Genomic DNA, 21,484 nt, shown 5'->3' with positions numbered 1-21,484 from the left:
AATTGCATATTAGAATATAGTTTTTAATTCCAAACAACTTTTCATAATAGCAATTTTCAATATTGTGAAAAATAAAGCTACTTTACTCTTGAGTGAAATTCAAACTTTTTGACATACCTCGTATAATATTCAAAAAAATTGATATTTGATGGTTAAATCTTAGGTTTTGGACCATGCAGAGCTTTTTATAAAGAATAACTTTTTTCTGTAAAATTGATAATAAAAAAGTTTTCCATATGGATACAACTTACAGGGACATACTGTATATTGTAAATCCCAAATAATGATTTACAAAGTTTATACATTGTAAATTATGATTCGGGACTGCTCCTAGTAGCATTTAACATGTCTTGGTTTGTCTATTTCTACTACATCTTGATTGTAAATTTAGTATAGAAACGAATTTCATTTAGAGTAGTTTATACTAGTTCCAAATAGTTTTTTTTTTGGAATTACTAGTGAATACCAGTTAAAATTGTTGCGAGAAGAGACAAGTACTACGGCTTATTCGGGGTAGTGTTAATGACGAAGGCGGCCGGTTGGTAGCAAACTAGTGTGTTTTATTACACCATGAGTGATAATATCAAAGATCAGATTGAGAGGAAAGTGAAAAAAACGTGTTTTGGAAATTATTTTACAAATGGAAGAGACAGAGAAGAAAGAAAGTCACTGCAATATTGTGACCAAAAGCATATACAATAAATTAATGGTCGAAGTACAAGATGCGGAACTGTCTGCCAAAAAAAAACATCATTACAAAATCGAAGACTAAAACAATTTAGAATTGTTGAAGTTGGCGACATAAATAATTTAGCTACTAAAATCGAGCCCATCAAATATATACCTGCCGAAGACATTTTTGGCATAATTGAAGCAGCCCACGGTGCTATTATTTACGGAGATCGGGATAGGTTGAAGACTGAAACCGCCAGGAAATAGGCAAATATAACAATTGATATGATCAATACTTTTATACCAATGTGTGAAACCTGCCAGCAGAAGAAGAGTAAAAATATAAAAGTGAAGAGGGGTCTTGTGTCGAAACCTATATTGCATTCAGAAATGAATAGTCGCTGTCAGGTAGATTTGATCGATATGAAATCACAAGAGGTTCTGCTCTAAATCGATAGAGATCTACTCTAAATGAAATCCGTTCGGAATTTCTAGTTTTAACTGAATTTAGCAGCCAAATCTAGTTTTGACTAGTTAAAACTAGAATTGTCTAAAGCGTATAGTTAAAACTAGTTTTTCCTAGTAAATTCGGGTTTTAACTGAAATCGGGTTTTAACGGTAACATATATAACACAAAATGGAAATAGATGACGATAGGAATATACCACCAGATTGGGGAAGGAAAGAAAGTCAGTATGAAAATATAAATAATAAAAATGAAAACGGCAATAATAAAGTAAGCGAAATATCTATTCGCCAGAGTTGTCATATTTCGCCGCTAGGGGCGCTGACATAGTTTCGTGTATCCCCACCATGGTCACGTACGGTGCGAATAGATAAATGCGCTAACCATTTCTGTAGACTACTTTATTGTAGATACCACATCTGGCTGCTTATAATGTTAACTATTTAACAATAAAAATAAATAATAAAAAGTAAAACCAAATGAAATGGAAAATTATTTAATTATTAACACTGTAACAAATATCACTTTCTTGACTTCACAAATAGAGTGGTGAAAAAGCTTCATTAAATAAACAAGCTGCTATTTGGGTTGAAATTTAAAACATAAACATGTTTAGGGGCTATCGATGATACGCAATTACTGAAGCTCTCATTTATTATTATTTTGAGTATGGACAACACTGCGCGTCGGGGAAAACGGGCACCCCGCAAAATGGGTCATTTTTAATGTCTCGAATTTCCTAAACCTGTTGTCCTTTTAAGTGATTTTTTTAATATGTTATAGCCTTGTTCTTTAACAATATCGCTGTAATAATACTGTTCCTAAACAGGTAAATTATCATTGTGTACCGGATGGACCAATCAAACTGTTTTTTCTCAAAGTTCGCAACACAAAATACTGAAATTAAAACACAACCATAGCCTCAGGTTTTCTTAACATTCTGTTTTTTGATGTCTTCGCTTATGTGGGATAATAAAAAGTTAGGTACTTTTTTAACTAACCATGTTCTTCATCAATACGGGGTGTTTTTAAAATAAGTGCAACAAACTTTAAGGGGTAATTCTGCATGAAAAATAATGACAGTTTGATTTATAAACATATTGTCCGCAAATGCTTCGTTTCCGACATACGGGATGTTGAATTTTTTATTACAAACTGACGATTTATTTAATTTAAGTCGGTTTTAAGAGGTAGTTATTGCGCATTTTTGACGTACAATTAAGAATTTTATATTCACCGTTGGCGTGCATACGGGTCATATTACCCGTATTCACGCCAATGGTGAATATAAAATTCTTAAAATGCGCAATAACTATCTCTGAAAACTACCAAATTTCATTTGCATATCTCAAGAGGTTTTAGACAATAAATAAATCGTCATTTTGTAAGAAAAAATTCAACATCCCGTATCTCCGATACGAAGCATTTGCGTACGTATGTTTATAAAGCAAACGGTCATTAGTGATGAGCGAGACTGGTCTTAGTCTTGGTATTGCAGCAAGACTACGCAAGACCAAGACCAACCTGCAAGACTCTTGCACTTTTTTGCGAAATTGGTTTTTTATTATTTAACTTTATTTTTTTTTAGTTCAATAATAATAATATATACATAGTGACATTGTAATAAACCTTAAACAATATCGAATTTTTAAAATACATAATATGTTGGTTATATTACATATGTCACAGATTAACCCAACACAGATGCGAAAGCTATGCTATGATGCCGGTACAAAAATTGGTAACCTTGAAACTAAGGAGCACAGTTGTTGCGCCGGTGTTTGCACCAATACAATTGATAACTTACAAAATAGTTCATTTGGTCTATAATACTTACTTTTACAAAAAACTCTAACAAGAAGTAAAACCACTTCTATGTAAATTGGTATATTTATTAAAACTTAAAAATCCCAATGGATTGAATAAAATATGTCCAATTCAGAACGTTTTCAGACCTATCGGTCCATCATCAGTGAATCTACAATAAAATAAGTAATCCCACCATTAGAATTGAAAGATGGTTGAAATTTTTTTAAAAAGCTAAAAATGTGGTTAGATTACTTACGTGCATACTTGCTAAATAGCCCCAGAACCAAACAATGGTTGAATTTAAAATTCGATTTACATTATTTAAAAATAATATTCAACAGGCTAAACGCCGATGTTACAGGATATTGCCTATGGGAACATGGTGAAACCCTACCAAAACCTCAATCAACCATCTTAGGCCAACTTTGACTATAAAGTGACACTAGTGTGTATGGAACTGTTTGAAGTGACATTGACAGTAGAGAAAAAGGTAGTCGATTTTAAAGTTAATTAACCAATAGGTCATGACCCACAACAAATGATAAAAAATTTTTTTCTTAATATCTGAAAATGTCTAACATTTTAAAATGTTTCCTGGTAGGGTTTCACCATGTTCCCGGACGTTATATCTTGTAACATCGGCGTTTAGCCTGTTGAATATTATTTTTAAATAATGTAAATCGAATTTTAAATTCAACCATTGTTTGGTTCTGGGGCTATTTAGCAAGTATGCACGTAAGTAATCTAACCACATTTTTAGCTTTTTAAAAAAATTTCAACCATCTTTCAATTCTAATGGTGGGATTACTTATTTTATTGTAGATTCACTGATGATGGACCGATAGGTCTGAAAACGTTCTGAATTGGACATATTTTATTCAATCCATTGGGATTTTTAAGTTTTAATAAATATACCAATTTACATAGAAGTGGTTTTACTTCTTGTTAGAGTTTTTTAACTATATGGTATACAGCCAACCTAGGGAACTTCCCTTTTAACTTACTTTTACACCTGATTTGATATTTACTATATTTATACTAAAAATTAAGACAAACAAAACTTAACAAAACATTGGTCATTTAATAAATTTATGTGTTAAACGAGAAAGGAAATAAAAATACAATAGGTAATTTGGGAATTCTAGGTATGTCCTTAACAAAACAAGAGAAAGTTAACTAATTGTTAGAAAAGTGACAATCGTTAAAGATTTATAAATGGTCATTTATTAAATTTCTGTGTATATTGAAAAATAATAAAAAGTTGCTTGGAAGTGAACACGATATAAATATAATAGGGTAATTTGGTAATTCTAGGTAGGTACAAAACAAGAGAAAGTAAACTAGCTACAAAACAAAACAAAGCAAAGGTTTGTCCTTAACAAAACAAGAGAAAGTAAACTAGGTATTAGAAAAGTGACAGTCGTTTGGTGACAGTAATTTGGGAATTCCAGGTATGGCCTTCCATAACAAAACCAGATAAACTATTGTTAATATAATAATTTTCAGGTTCCAGGTTATTTAATTATATAATCAAATTTAATTATATAAACAACGTTTAGTTGGTAAATAAAGATTTCTTTTCAAAAAGTGATAAGTTTTGGGCCCAAAAAAGTATAATGTGAGAGCGAATTGTTTGTATTCCTGAAAATATCTTCTGGCCTTTGGGACTTTTTTCTGCAACAGTGCCTGAGTTTTTACAATTTCGGCCAATGATTTATTAAGAAATTTGTCACATAATTTTTTAAACTGCTCTTACTCTTGTTTTGTACCGTTTTGTTTTTTTAAATATTTTTCTATTCAAAAGTTTTCTTTTTAAAAACCTGATTTTACATTTCAGTTTAGATTTACGTGGCAAGTTATACATAAAAGATGCTAGTGTTTGTAATGATACTGAAGGTGATAACTGGGAAACATCTTTTGTAATTCTTGTAGAAATGTGTCCATCTTTTTCCTTACTGGGGCTGATAGAAACTTGTTTAGAGGATATTACCTGTAAATTTTCCGCCGCAGGCGTTATTCTGTTACCTGAAAAATCATATCTTTTTATTATTGAAATTATTGATATTTACCTAATTTTTTACCTGACAATATTTGAACTTTTTTCGGCGGCTCCTCAGACGTATTCGCGCAGATATCTTTAGATTCGGTAAAAATTGACGGCAAAGCATTGTCGTACAAGAGTTTTCGTCGTGAAGATGTGCATAAAAATTTATTTTCAAAATGCTTTTCGCAAATTCTGTATCTAGTTAAATCCTCCTCTAACAAATCTTGTCTTTTAGTAGCTTTTAACCGTAGCTCACTCCGATAACATAAGATATTTTTTAATAAAAATTTAATGTCTTGTTAATATCTCTTTTATTTTTTAAGATTATTTTGACTATCTTCAATAACAGGGCGTTATTCATTCTTACTAGTAACTAAAATTTACTGTTTTCATAACAGGATTTTTTTCACACTTATCAAAATATTTCTTGAAAAAATACTATTTGAACTATTGCTGACGCACATAGCTTTAGTAACCATTTTATGTAAGTTTCGAGATTAATATAATTAATATGATATAAGTAATATACCGCTTAATCAGTATTTAGAAAGTAAATCAATTTATTAATGATACTACTTACCTTACTTCATCCTTTGGTAATCTAAAAAATGATATTCCTTGACCCGTTTTAGATGAACACCCTTCACAAATACACGTATATCCAACCATTTTTAAAAATATGTATAACAAAACTATTTAAACACACTTGATAAATAGAAAAAAATTTAAAATAATCAGTTCGTCAATTTAACGCTACAATAAGCGCATGTACTGTCGAGGTTATTCAGGAACTGACAATAAGCTTAAGCCTACATACTGGAGAGCCAATCAATGTATTTTGCATACTCTCCCTCATGTATAACTTAGGTATATCTTGCGGGCAATATCTTCAATGAGGCCTCTTTTGCAGCCTCTACTAACTACATTCCCCACTTTCCTGATTATTTCTTGAAATTATATTGATTTTTATTTTTTTTCGGCAAAATTGTTGAAATTTCTGGTGGTTCTTACCAGTTATAGAAAAACACAGATTTTAGCTTCCTCATGACTACATCCGTCCTCTACGCGTCGGGGCGTAACTTTAATGTATCGCTCTATACTCTGCTATTTTTGCTCCTTTCACTGAAATAGTACGATTTGGCAACGCTGCTGACGGTAAGATAGAGGTGCCGCGACCTGTGTTGAGCTGCCCCCCCCCCACTTGCAAAAATTAAAAAACAAATAGCCCTGATTTATGAGCTATTTATGAGCTTTCATATTCCGCAAACTAAAAATTTTGAGCTCGTTCCACTGAGCAGGAATTTAATACTTTAGTGGGGGGGGGGGGGCTGAGTCAGCCCCCCACTACTTAAAAATAGGAATATTGAATCGGTTTTTGCTGCAGAATTACGAGCTATTTATGAGCTCTTGAAATTATATAGTTTCGATTTTTGAGCTCATCTCCTTCACCCCCAAACAACCCTTTAATTGATTTAACTTAAGAGAAAAATGCTGAGAAAACTTAAAATATGTCGTATTGCGGATATAATTCCTATAGCTTATATACTCTAAGAATAAACTATTAAATCACGTGCATTTTGATTATTGAGCTACAACCCCTTCCCAAGAAAACCACCCTATCTACCCGGATTAAGAGAAAGTTGTACTTAAAATGCATTAAATTAATTATTTGGCGACTACATACCATTTAATAATTTATAAGCTCCCAAATTACGCGCATTTAGATCAGTAACTTGCAATTAATTTTGTATAGTGCAGTCACTGAAGGTAAAAATCAACGAGTACCTTCAATTTCGGTGAACCTTCATCGATTTTCACGAAAATTGGTCAGTGGTTAGAGGATACCTCAAGAAACAAAGGTGACATGGTACCACCTTGCGCCTTTACCCTGAGGGTTGATACCGCCCCTTCTCGGGGGTTAAAATTATTTTATAAAAAATTACTGCACAAATCTATAAAAGAACAAATTATAAGCAAAATTTATTATATAAAGTTATTAAAATAAGTCAATACTTTTTAAGTTATTAAACATCAAAAATTTTAATTATTCGTGAAAAAAATGCATGTTTTGAAGCGGTTTTTCGTAAATCACTGAAAAACTGTAAGTTTTTACAAAAAAGTTAATAGTAGTTTAATTCGTATAGCTTATATATAGAGCTACAACCCCTTCGCAAGAAAACCATCCCATATTCCCGGCTTAAGAGAGAGAGAGAGTTATACTTAAAATAATTTAAATTAATTATTTGGATATCGTTTAATAATTTATGAGCTCGCAAAATATATGCATCTTAATTATTGAATTGCCATGTTCTTTCTATAGTGCAGTCACAGAAGGTAAAAATCAACTATGACCTTCGATTCGGAAATCGGTCCGGTGAGCGGATAGAGGATACGTCAAGAAAGAAAATTAACAATAACAACTTAGCCGGGGGTATATGTCACCCCTTCTCGGGGACAAATTCTAAGCAAAATTTGTTATATAATGTTATTAAAATAAATCAAACTTTTTCTGGAGCTCATTTGATAGGTATTTCTAAGTACTTTGAAAAGTATTTAGTAAGTGTTATAAAATGCATCTCTTTCCCGTTATTTAAGCTTGAATCCTTAGATTTGAACAGTCGCAGAAAAAAATATACATTTAATTACCAATAACTTACTTTAAATTAACATTAACCTTTAACTACACGCGCTGGCGTACTTTGTACGCCAGATATAAGAATTCTACTGGAAATATATTTAAAAATTTAATTTTTGACCTTGCTTATTTTTCTAACCTATCACTGGAATGTGCTTTACAATTTGGTTTTAGTTTCGTTATAATCGGCGTTCTGGAAAGATCGTAATCTACATTTTATTATTTGTTGTTCCGGTGGTGGACAATATACCCCAGGATTATATTACTATAAGTCGTAATATAAGTACATATTTTAATTGTTTTTTAGTCATTATGGCAAAAAATATATTTTTCTTTGTAAACAATACTTTTTCTCGTGTAAAAAATCACATTTAAAAAAATTTTTTATTAGTAATTTTATTTATCATGGAATCCAGTTATTCCATGATTCCAGTTTTAAATCCCAATTGGCTTACTGAAAAGGAACTCCAAGTATTCACTGATGCCGAATAAGGTTTATAACAAACAACTAAGTGTATTTTTTCAAAAAAAATTAAACAAATCCGCTGTTTTTAAGTGTATTTTCTTGTGGCGTACAAAGTACGCCACGCGTGTAGTTATGTTATAACTTGCTGCGCGGGTAGTTAAAGGTTAAAGGGTTTTTCAAGTAAGCAATTTATTATATTTTTTATTAGGTTCAATTTTAGTGATGAAAACTTGTTTGTAAAAACTTACAGTTTTTGAGTTATTTATGAAAAATCGCTTTAAAGTATGCATTTTCTTTCACAAAAATTAAAATATTTGATCTCTAATAACTCAAAAATTATTGATTTATTTTAATAACATTTTATAACAAATTTTGCTTAGAATTTGTCCCTCTCTAGATTTGTGGGGTTATTTTTAATAAAGTAATTTTCACCCCCGAGAAGGGGTGACATATACCCCAGGCTAAAACCGCAAGTTGTTATTGTCAATTCGTGAAAATGAATGGAGATTTACCGAAGTCGAAGGTCATAGTTGATTTTTAACTTCAGTGACTGCACTATAGAAAGAAAATGGCAATTCAATAATTGAGATGCGTATATTTTGCGAGCTCATTAATTATTAAACAATATGTAGTCGCCAAATAATTAATTTAAATTATTTTAAGTACAACTCTCTCTTAAGCCGGGAATATGGGATGGTTTTCTTGCGAAGGAGTTGTAGCTCTATAATCGAAAGGTGCGTGATTTAAGAGTTGATTCTTAGAATATAAGCTATAAGAATTAAACTACTATTAACTTTTTTGAAAAAACTTACAGTTTTTCAGTGATTTACGAAAAACCGCTTCAAAACATGCATTTTTTTCACGAATAATTAAAATCTTTGATCTTTAATAACTTAAAAAGTATTGACTTATTTTAATAACTTTATATAATGAATTTTGCTTTTAATTTGTTCTTTTATTGATTTGTGCAGTTATTTTTTATAAAATAATTTTCACCCCCGAGAAGGGGCGGTATCCACCCTCAGGATAAAGGCGCAAGGTGGTACCATGTCACCTTTGTTTCTTGACGTATCCTCTAACCACTGACCAATTTTCGTGAAAATTGATGAAGGTTCACCGAAATTGAAGGTAATCGTTGACTTTTACCTTCAGTGACTGCACTATACAAAATAAATTGCAATTTACTGATATAAATGCGCGTAATTTGGAAGCTTATAAATTGAAGCGTTCGGACGAATAACGGTCTATGTTACAAATTATCAAAAATAGAGTTTTGGTATGAATAACGGTCTATGAAATGTGTAGATTCCACTAAATATTATAGTTTGTTAATATACCAACAGATGGGGCGAGTATACCAATATGGAGAGTGTGAAAATAAATTTTTAAGTTGGAACAACGGTCTATGCGACATCAACGTCAAGCGTGCTTTGACTGTACCGAACCAAATCGGTCTGTTTTGTGGTACCGTGCGAATGGTTACCTTTTGTTTACATTCTAGTATTGTTTTGGTTGTAGTGTGGTTGTAGTCTATGTAGTTTTATTACATTATGAACGAAAACGAGATAGAACAAACCAAGAATGTTCGGTTTTCACCTACTGATATTCGTAGACTAAATAAATCAAAAAGAAATACCAGGCAGATAAAACTAGAAATTTGGAAGGATGTCTCTAGAAAAAATCGCAGAGATTCGGGTCTGGCATACACAACAAGGAAGACAAAAATCTTAGTTCCTGCTAAGACGGGTATAAATAAGAAAAAAATCATACAAGCGAAAGTTTTATTTTCATAAAATTAAAAATTAAACTTTACTGTTTTTTTTTTCGTTTTACTTCGAAATGATTATTAAAATAATACTATTTTCCATTCGTCTCTATATAGATTTATTAATTTTATGTTATTTGTTGAAGGTAAACGTATGTCGCAAATCGAGTAAACAAATTTAATTTTATATCACATGTTATATTAATACATATAAATGTAATAATTTGTGTTAATAAAATTATTTCAAAAACAATTTTTACTTTTATTTGTGGAATAACGGTCTATGTTACATTTTCAGTCACAAACTTTCAAGAAATAAGCAACATGTTCAAACTCACCTTTTCTCGAAAATGTCAACTTGTAACATAGACCGTTATTCGTCCGAACGCTTCAATTATTAAATGATATGTAGTCGCCAAATAATTAATTTAATGCATTTTAAGTACAACTTTCTCTTAAGCCGGGAAGATAGGGTGGTTTTCTTGCGAAGGGGTTGTAGCTCAATAATCGAAATGCACGTGATTTAATAGTTTATTCTTAGAGTATATAAGCTATAGGAATTATATCCGCAATACGATATATTTTAAGTTTTCTCAGCATTTTTCTCTTAAGTTAAATCAATTAAAGGGTTGTTTGGGGGTGAAGGGGATGAGCTCAAAAATCTAAACTATATAATTTCAAGAGCTCATAAATAGCTCGTAATTCTATCGCAAAAACCGATTCAATATTCCTATTTTTAAGTAGTGGGGGGGGGCTAATGTATTAAATTCCTGCTCAGTGGAACGAGCTCAAAATTTTTAGTTTGCGGAATATGAAAGCTCATAAATAGCTCATAAATCAGGGCTATTTGTTTTTTTATTTTTGCAAGTGGGGGGGGGGGGCAGCTCAACACGGGTGGTGCCGCGAGCTTGCCACGTAAACGTTGTGAATCTAGAGAGTGGGAAGGGGAATGGGAAGTTTAGTTATCATGGAAACGTGGTCGGGTAAACAACGCGCATTTGCTGTGAAAGCTTATTACAAAAATGTTGAAGGTTTTGTGCGTATAAAACGAGCGTTTCGTTTAGACTACCATTTGCCAATTGCCAACCCGCTCTGCAGCTCCGTCTAACATGGCTATTAAGACTTGGGTTAGGAACTTTGAAAGTAGTGGTTTAACATCACAGAAAAGAGGTGGCAGCGTCAGAACAGCTCGCACTCCACAGAATATTGAAGCGGCGTGATCATTACACGCGAGTCGTCGTAGAGATCTTCGAGGGTTTGTAAGCGTTTAGTAAGTATATTTTATAAAATGCATCGTTTTCCCATTAAAGCTTGAATACTTAGATTTGAGTAGTCGGCGAAAAAAATATACATTTAATTACCTATAATATACCTCACTTTGAATTTAAATAATAAAAGGTTTTTCAAATAAGGAATTCATTCGATTTTTTATTAGCTTCAATTTTGGTAATGATAACTTTTTTGTAAAAACTAGTTTTTTAGTTATTTATGAAAAACCTTTGATCTTTAATAACTCAAAAAGTAGTAATTTATTTTAATAACTTTACATAACAAATTTTGCTTAGAATTTATTTCATTTTTAATAAAATAATTTTTACCTCCGAGGGGTGGCATCTCCCCCAGGGTAGAAGTGCAAGTTGGCACCATGTCACTTTTGATTCTGGAGGTATCTTCTAATGCTAATGACTCACCAATTTTCATGAAAATCGATCGAGGTCCAACTAAATCGGAGGTGAAACCTTCAGGGACTGCACTAATCATTGAAAGACATAATTAGTATATTAAGTATGGAGAACGGTAAGGGTTTTATACCGATCGAAGACAATTGTTTGGAGGAGGAGCGGAGCGACGACTCCAATTATTGTCTGAGATCGGTTACCATTAACGTTCGACATGCTTATAACGTTTTTTGCACGATTGATACCATTATAAATTATAAAATTAAACATTTTCGTCATATTGACTAGTTTCATTCATTTTATCAAGATAGATACTTTGGTTGTTAGGTAGTAACTAGGGTGCATAACAACAATGGAGAATTGAGTTTTTATTTAGTTGTCAATAATTTTAAGTACAATTTTGATTATTATAAATTAAAATATGAGCGAAAGTGAATTTGAAGAAATTGAACGGGCTTGGGAAGAAGGGTGTTCCGCAATTATTCCTGAAAAATCCAAAATCCGTTATCAAAATACCTACCAAAGTTTTAAAAAATGGTGCGAAGGCAAGAATTTAAGAATCGAAGAAAAGACTATTGGCATATTTCGGTCAGACATATGCAGTTGAAAGCTCCTGGAAGCCTCTGGGCAGAATATTCAATGATTAAATCCACCGATTTTTTTTATGATGGCATTGATATTTCCAAGTTTTCAACTTTGATCGCGTATTTGAAGAGAAAAAATGTTGGCTATAGGCCTAAGAAAGCGAGCATTTTTACACGGGAGCAATTTGAAAAATTTCTGATGGAAGTACCGGATGAAGAATTTCTAGTTCACAAGGTAATATAAGCTAGTTTAGGTAAAAGAAATACTCTAATGAAGATTTTTTCATAATTTGTGGGTCGCAATGATATTGGGAATATCTGGTGCCTGTAGAAGAGAAGAATTATATAATATTACTATGAATGACATCCAACAAACCGATGGTTTAATGATTGTAAAAGTACCCAATACAAAAACGAACATCCAGCGTACTTTTACAGTCGTTAATAAACCAGACGATAAAATTCCATATTTAGAAATTCTGCAAAAGTATATAAAACTTCGTCCATTACAAGTAAAATCAAATCATTTGTTCTTAAGATACGCCAAAGGAAAATGTTGTGCTCAAGTAATAGGGAAAGGGACAATCGGGGGCTGGCCTTCTCAAATTGCCAAATTCTTAAATTTGCCTAATCCCGAGAACTATACTGGCCATTCGTTCAGGAGGACATCAGCAACGCTTTTGGCTAATAAAGGTGTTGATGTCCTCGGATTAAAGGGTCGTGGAGGTTGGTGTTCATCGACAGTGGCAGAAAGCTATGAGTGAGTTTTGATGAATTGACTGCAGTCATGTAGTGAACGTTAGTTATTTTGTGATGGACCAGCCTGGATTTTCTTCTGGTAAGTCTTTACAAAACCATTTTCTTTATAGAACACTCGCTATGAATACTTAATTTTGTTCATAGGGCTGGTCCCCGGTCCAAGTCCCAGATAACCGCCCACTGCAAATATCTGAGTCCACCTAAGTTTGCATTATGCATTATTAGCGCTGTTCTTCTCTCGACTGTGTCAATAGTCGAATTTCTTCGTATTCATCTTTAGCGCCTCACGGGCCTACAAAGGGAGCATTTCTCTACCTGTTTGAGTGAGTGAACTATTTTGGTTTATTTTTGTTTCCCTGCGGTAACGTAGCTACCATGTGTTATTTTACCTAATATAACATTTAGGTCATTCCCGTTTTGGATTTAAAAAAAAGAAATATAGACATTTACTTTCGCATAAATTTCTAATTCAAGATATAGACGCTTTCGCTTAATGTTTTTGACATTTACAGTGAATTTGAAGTGTGTTTTTATATAGTTAATTTTTTTAATTAACGTTATGCGATTTCTGTTATTAGAGTATAATTTATGTATTTTAGTCTTATCGAGACAAAAAGGCCTTTTTTACTATATTTAGAAATGGACGAAGTATGACTAATTATGATCTTTTTATAGATAAACCTTTTTTAAAGAAACTATTTTACTTTTCTTTATTTTTAAACTTTATAGATAATGTTTATTATCTTCAGTTAACTCAATTTTCAAATAGTGAGAGTCACAATCGTCCATTTATCAATCTTTTTACGTGTGTGTATATGCAATTTGTTAACCATGTTCAAATGATTATTTTTTAATTTTTATTTTTGTGGTTAACACCTTTCTTTTATGTATATTATGTGAATATTAAGATTCCATTGAGTTTTTAATAAATGTTTTATTAAAGTGTACGATGTGGTATTTTATTTAATTATTATTTACAGCTCAAGACTAGAAGAAGATTGATGTCTTGTCGTAGCAGTGTTGCTAATTTGTTATTGTTGTGTTATGTTTCGTTAATTATTGTTCCTTTGAGTATTTTTTTGGTCAAAATACCTGGCGCCCTATATTTTCGTTTGAGTTTTAAGTATTTCCGTTTTCTTAGAGTCCAAGAGCCAAACCCTCAGTTAATGTTATCTATTTATCTTTTGTCTATGGTCGTTTCATTAGCTCTATTAGCATAATATCATTCTTTATTCATTTAACACCTTCCACTGTAACAGAATAACACCCAAAGAATCATGCCCACATCTCTTCCGACTGAGCAACGTGGCCTTTGTTTCGTCAATGTAAGTGATTGGACCTTTCCATCATAGGCCATTCCTTATTCCATATAAGGATAATATCGTCCTGATCCTTCTGGTTCAGCTCCCATGACCTCTTCTCCATCCGATCGTTATAAGTTTTTGAGTCAAAACTTTTATTCCCTATTATCTTACTTGAAAAATGTATACCACACTCGTGTCGCTAAACTCAACCGTTTTCGAGATAAACGCATTTTAAATCAACGATGCTTACACGCGAAAAATAAACTTAAACCATAATAATTTCCAAAAATATAAAACATAAATATAAGATCTTACACAATTATTATGGTTTGAAGCTTATTTTTCGATTGACCGAAATCATTAGACCGAAAAGCACTTTACCGAAACCTCACTAGACCGAATAGTAGGAGACCGAAAAGCATTAGGTACATAATATAGGGTCCATAAACAGGACTGTAATCTGAGCAAGGGTAACATCAACCTCTTAATTTCTTTTTACTTGTCGCAGTAAAAGAGATAAGACAAATGTAATTACAACTAAATGTTATTTGGATAGTTATTAGAAACAGTTAAAATGGTGTTAACATCACTCTACCCTTTATTTATTTTTGCCTTCACTAATTTGTTTAACGGATGAACATTATTTCATATCAGACTGTACAGAGTAGCAGTTTACACAGTCTATATATACAATAATACAAAAAAAAATACAATAAACAAAAAGACAAACATAATAAATCTCAGCATAATTTACTGCGATTTTTTTAAATTTATGCACCATTTCGGTCTAATGCTGTTCGATCTAGTGAGGTTTCGGTAAAGTGCTTTTCGGTCTAATGAGTTCGGTCTGCTGCTTTCGGTCTAATTGTCGTATACCTATTTTTCGGGTGTAACTACAATGATATTATTCCAAAAATTATGTTGCATCGCAGATTTAAAATGCCTTTATTTCGAAAACGATTGAGTTTAGCGAGATGAATGTAGTATATCTTTTTTAATTAAAAATATTAAGAGAATAAAAGTTTTGATTCAAAAAGTATGTAGAGTGGGGGATAAAAATATTGAACGTATTCAATGAGCGCTGAAAGGCGTATGTGCGCTATCCGGGTAATACATTATTTTTGATGGCAAATTTAGATTTCTCGTCTCAAAAAATCCCCGCTTTTACAATTTCGTGTTCTTAATAAAACAAAAGAAATTTTGGCACCCTATACACATTTCGATTACTATCAATTTTTGTACTAAAGTAAGTTAGCTTAAATCGACCTATTTTAAGCTCAGGAATCTAAGCTCTTGCCCATTCGTTACCAAACACACTGTATTAATATACTTTATATTTAACAGATAATTATTATTTTAGGTGTCTCTTGCGAAGACATCCAAAATGATGGATGCAATGCAATATTAAAATATCCCGTAAATCAATGGAACCAAAATTTAACTGCTACTACAGATGTGAACATCGAAGAAAAGCATTTTGAATGTGAAATATGCGCCAAAGAATTAGCAACAAAGGGTTCTTTAACAATACATATGAGAGTTCATACTGGTGAAAAACCATTTGAATGTCAAATTTGCAAGAAACAGTTTTCAATGAAATTATATTTGAAATCGCATATTATGAGTGTGCATACTGGTGAAAAACCGTTTAATTGTGAAATTTGCACCAAAACGTTTTCACTGAAGCAAGGTTTAAAGTTCCATGTGAGAACGCATACTGGTGAAAAACCTTTCAGATGCAAAATATGCGCCAAACAGTTTTCACACGCACAAAGTTTAAAATATCATATAAAAACGCATACTGGTGAAACACCTTTTACATGCAAAATATGCACCAAAGAGTTTTCAATGAAAACAATTTTAAAATCGCATATGAGAGTGCATAGTGGTGAAAAACCATTCGAATGTGAAATTTGCACCAAACATTTTTCAACAAATACACATTTAACTATACATATGAGAGTGCATACTGGTGAAAAACCATTTGAATGTGAAATTTGGACCAAACAGTTTTCAACAAATACACATTTAACTAGACATATGATAGTGCATACTGGTGAAAAACCGTTTAAATGTGAAATTTGCACCAAACAGTTTCCAAGAAACACACATTTAACTAGACATATGATAGTGCATACTGGTGAAAAACCGTTTAAATGTGAAATTTGTACCAAACAGTTTTCAACGAATACATATTTAACCACACATATGAGACTGCATACTGGTGAAAAACCTTTCACCTGCAAAATATGCTCCAAACAATTTTCACACCAGTGGAGCTTAACAGTACATATGAAAACACACACTTGTGATTAGGATAAGATGGGTACAGTGCTACTCTAGAAAAAAAAAACGTCAAAATTGAGATGATTATATCTTATTGAATTTTTGTTATTTTATCATAAAATATCGAAATCTGATCCCAACCTGTACATACATTTTTATCCTTAATAAATATTTTCTCATGAAATAATTTTAATCTCAACTACTTCCTAACAAGCACCGATAGGTTCTAGTGTAATAAAAACCCATTAAAAAAAAGAATGAGTGTGTGTACTTTGTACGCACGTAAGAAGTTATACTTATATTAGAGAGATATCGCAAATGCAAACGATAATATCGTGTCAAGACGTAAATAACGTATAACGTTCTATTTCAGCACAGGCAACAAGAGAGTTATCGCAAATGTTCTGGGGCGGGGCTTAACGTTATTATGACAACCGACGTTTGGTATTACAATGTAACCTAGAAATTAATTTTGAGGAATACTGTAATTGTTTTTTATTGAAAAATGAATTTGGATATTGAGCTGGTTGACATGCATTTTAATTTTAATGATTTAACCAACAATAAATATAAATAGTTAGTATAAAAATAATATAAAATATCTGAATAAATAATATCCTAACCACAAAAAGTAGTCTATTGTAGACAAAATAAAAATGCACGTGTTTCCCAACATAAGATGATTCACAGTATTTAGTTTATAAAATTTGTATTCTATACATTATTTTTATGTTTCATCCCAAATGTCAAATTAGCGTTAACGTTATTACCGTCCCTTATTTCAACCTAAATAGCGGGACACGCTATCCGGTATTAGCGTAACATTCATTCTGCGCTTGCGTACATGTCAAAATAGCGTATTCCGCTATTAGCGTGCGATAAAAATGCATTTGCGATATCTCTCTATTATATGATTTCAACGAAATAAATTACTTTAAACTTTAAACAGTTTATTTGATTTAAATATTAATCTAATTTTTAATGCTTACCACTTTCCAAAAATAAAAAAAGAATAGGAACGGTCCGGATTTGCACCCAAGACTTCTCGATCTCTAGCCGAATGCTCTATCAATAACGCTATGCGCTTTCTGTATATTTATATAGTTTCTCGGATATAATGACAATTCACGGTAACAAACAGACGAAATGAAGTAGAAATTTAACAACGTTTTAATAATACTCATCTTTCTCCCGAGGAAGACAAATTCAAAGACACAAAAATTATAATAAATATATTTACTAAAAACACTAATACAGGGTGGGGAATTAGTGTAAGTCCAATTACTCGTTTGTCGTAAGAGATACGAAAAAAAGCTATTTATATAAGAGTTGGGGCACGGATAGTACCATAATTTAAAAATATTTTCAGATATACAGGGTCACCCGTATTGACAGGGTGACACAAACTTATGTTATTTTTATTATATTTATATAATTTTATATTTATCTATATATTTTTACATTTTTGAATTGTCATCGATGTCTTCTTTCTCAAAATATAGGGTTTTGTAATATTATAAAAGGTAGTTTAAAAGATAATCACGTTTTATTGTTAATTTCATAGCAAAATTCACACACTGTAGAATTGTGGTGATTTGACATCAAAGTTTCTATTTATGGTCAAACGATTTTTAATATAGTCTACTATTGTTGAACATTAACAATATAGCGAAAAGTTTAATATTAATATACATCTTCTTCTTCTTCTTCATGTGCCGTGCTCGATTATCGAACGTTGGCTATCAAATTGGCTATAGCAATTTTGTTAACGGCAGCTCGGAAAAGGGATGCAGAGGATCTGTTATACCATTCTCTCAGGTTTTTAAGCCATGACGTTCTTCTTCGACCTGGCCCTCTTCTTCCGTCTACCTTGCCTTGTATTATTAAATGGAGTATATTATATCTCTCTGGGTGTCGCATAACATGGCCAAAATATTCAAGTTTTCGATTTTTAACTGTTCTGACGACTTCTGTGACTTCCCATCTGGTGCAAAACAACTTCGTTACGAACTCTATCCACCCAACTTATTCGTAGGATTCTCCGGTATACCCAAATTTCAAAGCCTTCCAATCTCTTGAGAAGAGTATCTGTTAAAGTCCAATCTTCGACACCGTACAAAAGAGTAGAGAACACATAACATCTCACTAATCTAATTTTAAGATTCAAAGTAATGTTGTTTCCACATAAAAGTTTCTTTATCTTAAGGGGTCATATACGTTTCTCGGCTTCAAAAAATCGATTTTATTTTTTTTTCTTATTTTAAAAGGTACATCTCTTAGAAACATTTTAAGACCAGAACGAGTTCGATATTCGAATTATTGACGAAGTTACAGCTGCTTTAAACGGAACTAGTCGGGTCGCTAAGCAGGTCTTGCAAAACTTTAAACACGTTTTTCTCGAAATGGCATTTTTCATAACGGTGGGCATGATAACTGGTTAACCGTTCGTCCGATTAACTTCATTTTTGGCACACATATTCTAAATTAGATTCACTATCGTGCGACGAGAGCTTTTTTGATTAAATTTAACCATTTTCGAATAACAATAAAAAAATAGACAATTCTTTTGGTGAAAATTACGACTTTTTTTTAAATTTCGACCGTTTCCGTAATTAATTTTTTTTCCTTAATTCCTCTCGTCACACGAGAACTATGACTCTAAAAAATGATAACAAATAAACAATTTTTGTTTCAAATTAATATTACGAGCTGAATTATGCCCACCGTTTGACCTGAAAAAAAAACACGTTCTACGCCACTGGACGCGGCCGCCATGTTTTTAATTATTTTTTTAACTTTTAACATATGTTTTATGCTCCTTAAGAGTCCACCTTTAAAATTAAAAAAAAATGAAATCAATTAGCCCAATAGGTTTCGTACAATTTATCATTACATTTAGACTACTTTTTAAGCTCGAGAAACGTATATGACCCCTTAAAGAATGCAGCTCTGGCATTCTCTATACGTATTCTAATTTCTTTGCTCATGTCCCAGTTCTCATTTAGATTACAACCAAGGTAGGTGATACTGTTAGTTCTCTCTAATTGTTCACCATAAGCTGTTACTACTTCCGGTTGTATTGGCGTCTTACTGACAACCATCACCTTGGTCTTTGCGGTGTTTAGCTTGAGTCCATATTCATCACACGTTGTGGTAATCCTATTAATCAGATGTTGAAGTTCTTCATAATTGCTCGCAATTAACACCGTGTCATCCGCATATCTCAAATTATTAATATTGACGCCATTCATTTTGATACCACATTGAGCATTATCCACTGCTTTATTGAAAACAAACTCAGAATAGATGTTAAATATTAGTGGGGACAAAATGCAGCCCTGCCTTACTCCTCTTCGTATTTGAAGTTCTTCAGACGTGTCCCAGCCAATCCTGATGTTTGCACGTTGATGCCAGTAAAGATTTTTGATAATGCGTAAGTCTTTATCATCAATACCCACTTTCTGAAGAATAGCAATCATTTCCATATGTTTTACCCGATCAAAGGCCTTCTCAAAGTCAATGAAACACATATAAACCGGATGTCCGACATATCTGCATCTCTGTACCATAACCTGAATACTAAACAGTGCTTCTCTGGTCCCAAGGTTATTGCGGAATCCAAACTGTGTATCACCAAGCTGTTCTTCTATTTTTTGGTACATCCTAGAGTGCAAAATTCGTAGAAATATCTTTAAAACATGACTCATCAAGCTAATGGTTCGGTAGTCACTACATCTTTTCGCGTTTGCTTTTTTAGGTATCGTCACAAAAGTCGACAGCAGCCAATCCGTTGGTATATAACCAGTTTGATAAACTTTATTAAAAAGATGAAGGAGAGATCTTTTACCTGAATTTTCGAAGAGCTTTATTATTTCATTCGGTATTTCGTCTGGTCCCGTCGCTTTTCTGGTCTTTGCTAATCTTATTGCTTGTTCAATTTCGTCCATAGTTATGTCAGGTCCTGTAACTACTTCGTTAATTTCAAGCTCGGGCCTTTCATCATTAAACAGTTCCTCAATGTATTCTTTCCATCTGTCTATTTTATCCAAATCAGTGATAATCAGTTTTCCGTCTCTATCAACGATGTTATTTGCATGTTTTTTGTTCTGACCGGTGAGTTCTTTTATTTTTTTATACATATTAAATGAATCATGTTTTCTCTGCAACTCTTCAATTTCTAAACATTTTTTTTCAAAGTATGTTTCTTTTGCCGCTCGTATTTTAGTCCTTATCTCTTTATTAATGCGTTTATACATTTCGATGTTTTGATTCTTAAATTTGCGTCTTTTTTCCATCAAATTCAAAATCTCATCGTTCATCCACTGTTGCTTCTTTGATTTTTCTCTTTGAAGTTTGGAGTTGAGTTGCTTATAATCGTTTTGATTTGGTTCCAATGATCCTCGATGGATTCTTGTTGTTCGCTATTCTCAAAATTGCTCTCTAAATTGTTTGAAATCCCCTGACTGTTGTTTCTAATAAAATCGGTATCCAGTTTGTTAGAGGATCGTTGTTGTTTTATCCGTTTAAGTTTTAATTTTATTTCGGCTAACAATAGATTGTGATCAGATGGCACATCGGCGCCAGGATAGGTTTTTACAGACTTTACTGCATTTCTGTAACGCTCACTGATGGTTATGTAGTCAAGTTGGTTTCTTACGATATTATTGGGGGTATCTGCTGGAGATTTCCACGTATATAATCTCCTTTTAGGTAATTTGAAAAAGGTATTCATTATACATAGATTATGTTCTTTGCAAAAATCTGCGAAATAGTCTCCCCTTTCATTTCTATCGCCCAGTCCATAACAGCCAATAATATTACTTTGTCTGCCTTTTCCTATCTTAGCATTAAGGTCACCCATCAGAATGGTGAGATCTCTAGTCTTGAGTTGGTCGGTAACAGTTTTTACATCGGCGTAGAACTTGTCAAGTTCTTCCAGTTCACTTTCCGCTGTCGGTGCATACACTTGTATTAAATTTATGTTTCTGGGTTTCGCGTTCAACTGAATCATTATG

The 21,484-nt window shown here is 32.4% G+C and overlaps 2 protein-coding genes across 7 annotated transcripts in view; both read left to right on the top strand.

Moving 5' to 3' along the window:
- LOC114336973 (zinc finger protein OZF-like) overlaps positions 1 to 21,484 on the top strand; it is a 181,829-nt gene that overhangs the window by 25,574 nt on the left and 134,771 nt on the right. The window contains exon 3 of one of the 6 annotated variants that reach the window (XM_050662231.1): positions 15,544 to 16,656. The exons of the other annotated variants lie outside the window; for them this stretch is intronic. Within the exon in view, the coding sequence (XP_050518188.1) occupies positions 15,544 to 16,499 (956 nt within the window). The 3' untranslated portion in view covers positions 16,500 to 16,656. Of the gene's footprint in view, positions 1 to 15,543; positions 16,657 to 21,484 lie in introns of those variants that run through there. 6 annotated transcript variants of the gene reach the window in all.
- On the top strand, positions 12,225 to 13,456 carry LOC126892637 (uncharacterized). Its single transcript, XM_050662275.1, has 2 exons — positions 12,225 to 12,958; positions 13,024 to 13,456. Exon 1 carries the CDS (start codon positions 12,423 to 12,425, stop codon positions 12,882 to 12,884), a length of 462 nt encoding a protein of 153 aa, XP_050518232.1. The 5' UTR covers positions 12,225 to 12,422; the 3' UTR covers positions 12,885 to 12,958; positions 13,024 to 13,456.

The sequence above is a fragment of the Diabrotica virgifera genome, chromosome 9, assembly GCF_917563875.1.
Source record: "Diabrotica virgifera virgifera chromosome 9, PGI_DIABVI_V3a".
Lineage (NCBI taxonomy): Eukaryota > Metazoa > Arthropoda > Insecta > Coleoptera > Chrysomelidae > Diabrotica > Diabrotica virgifera.
Note: the sequence above shows the minus strand (reverse complement) of the source record. Positions and strands in the feature narration are given on the sequence as shown.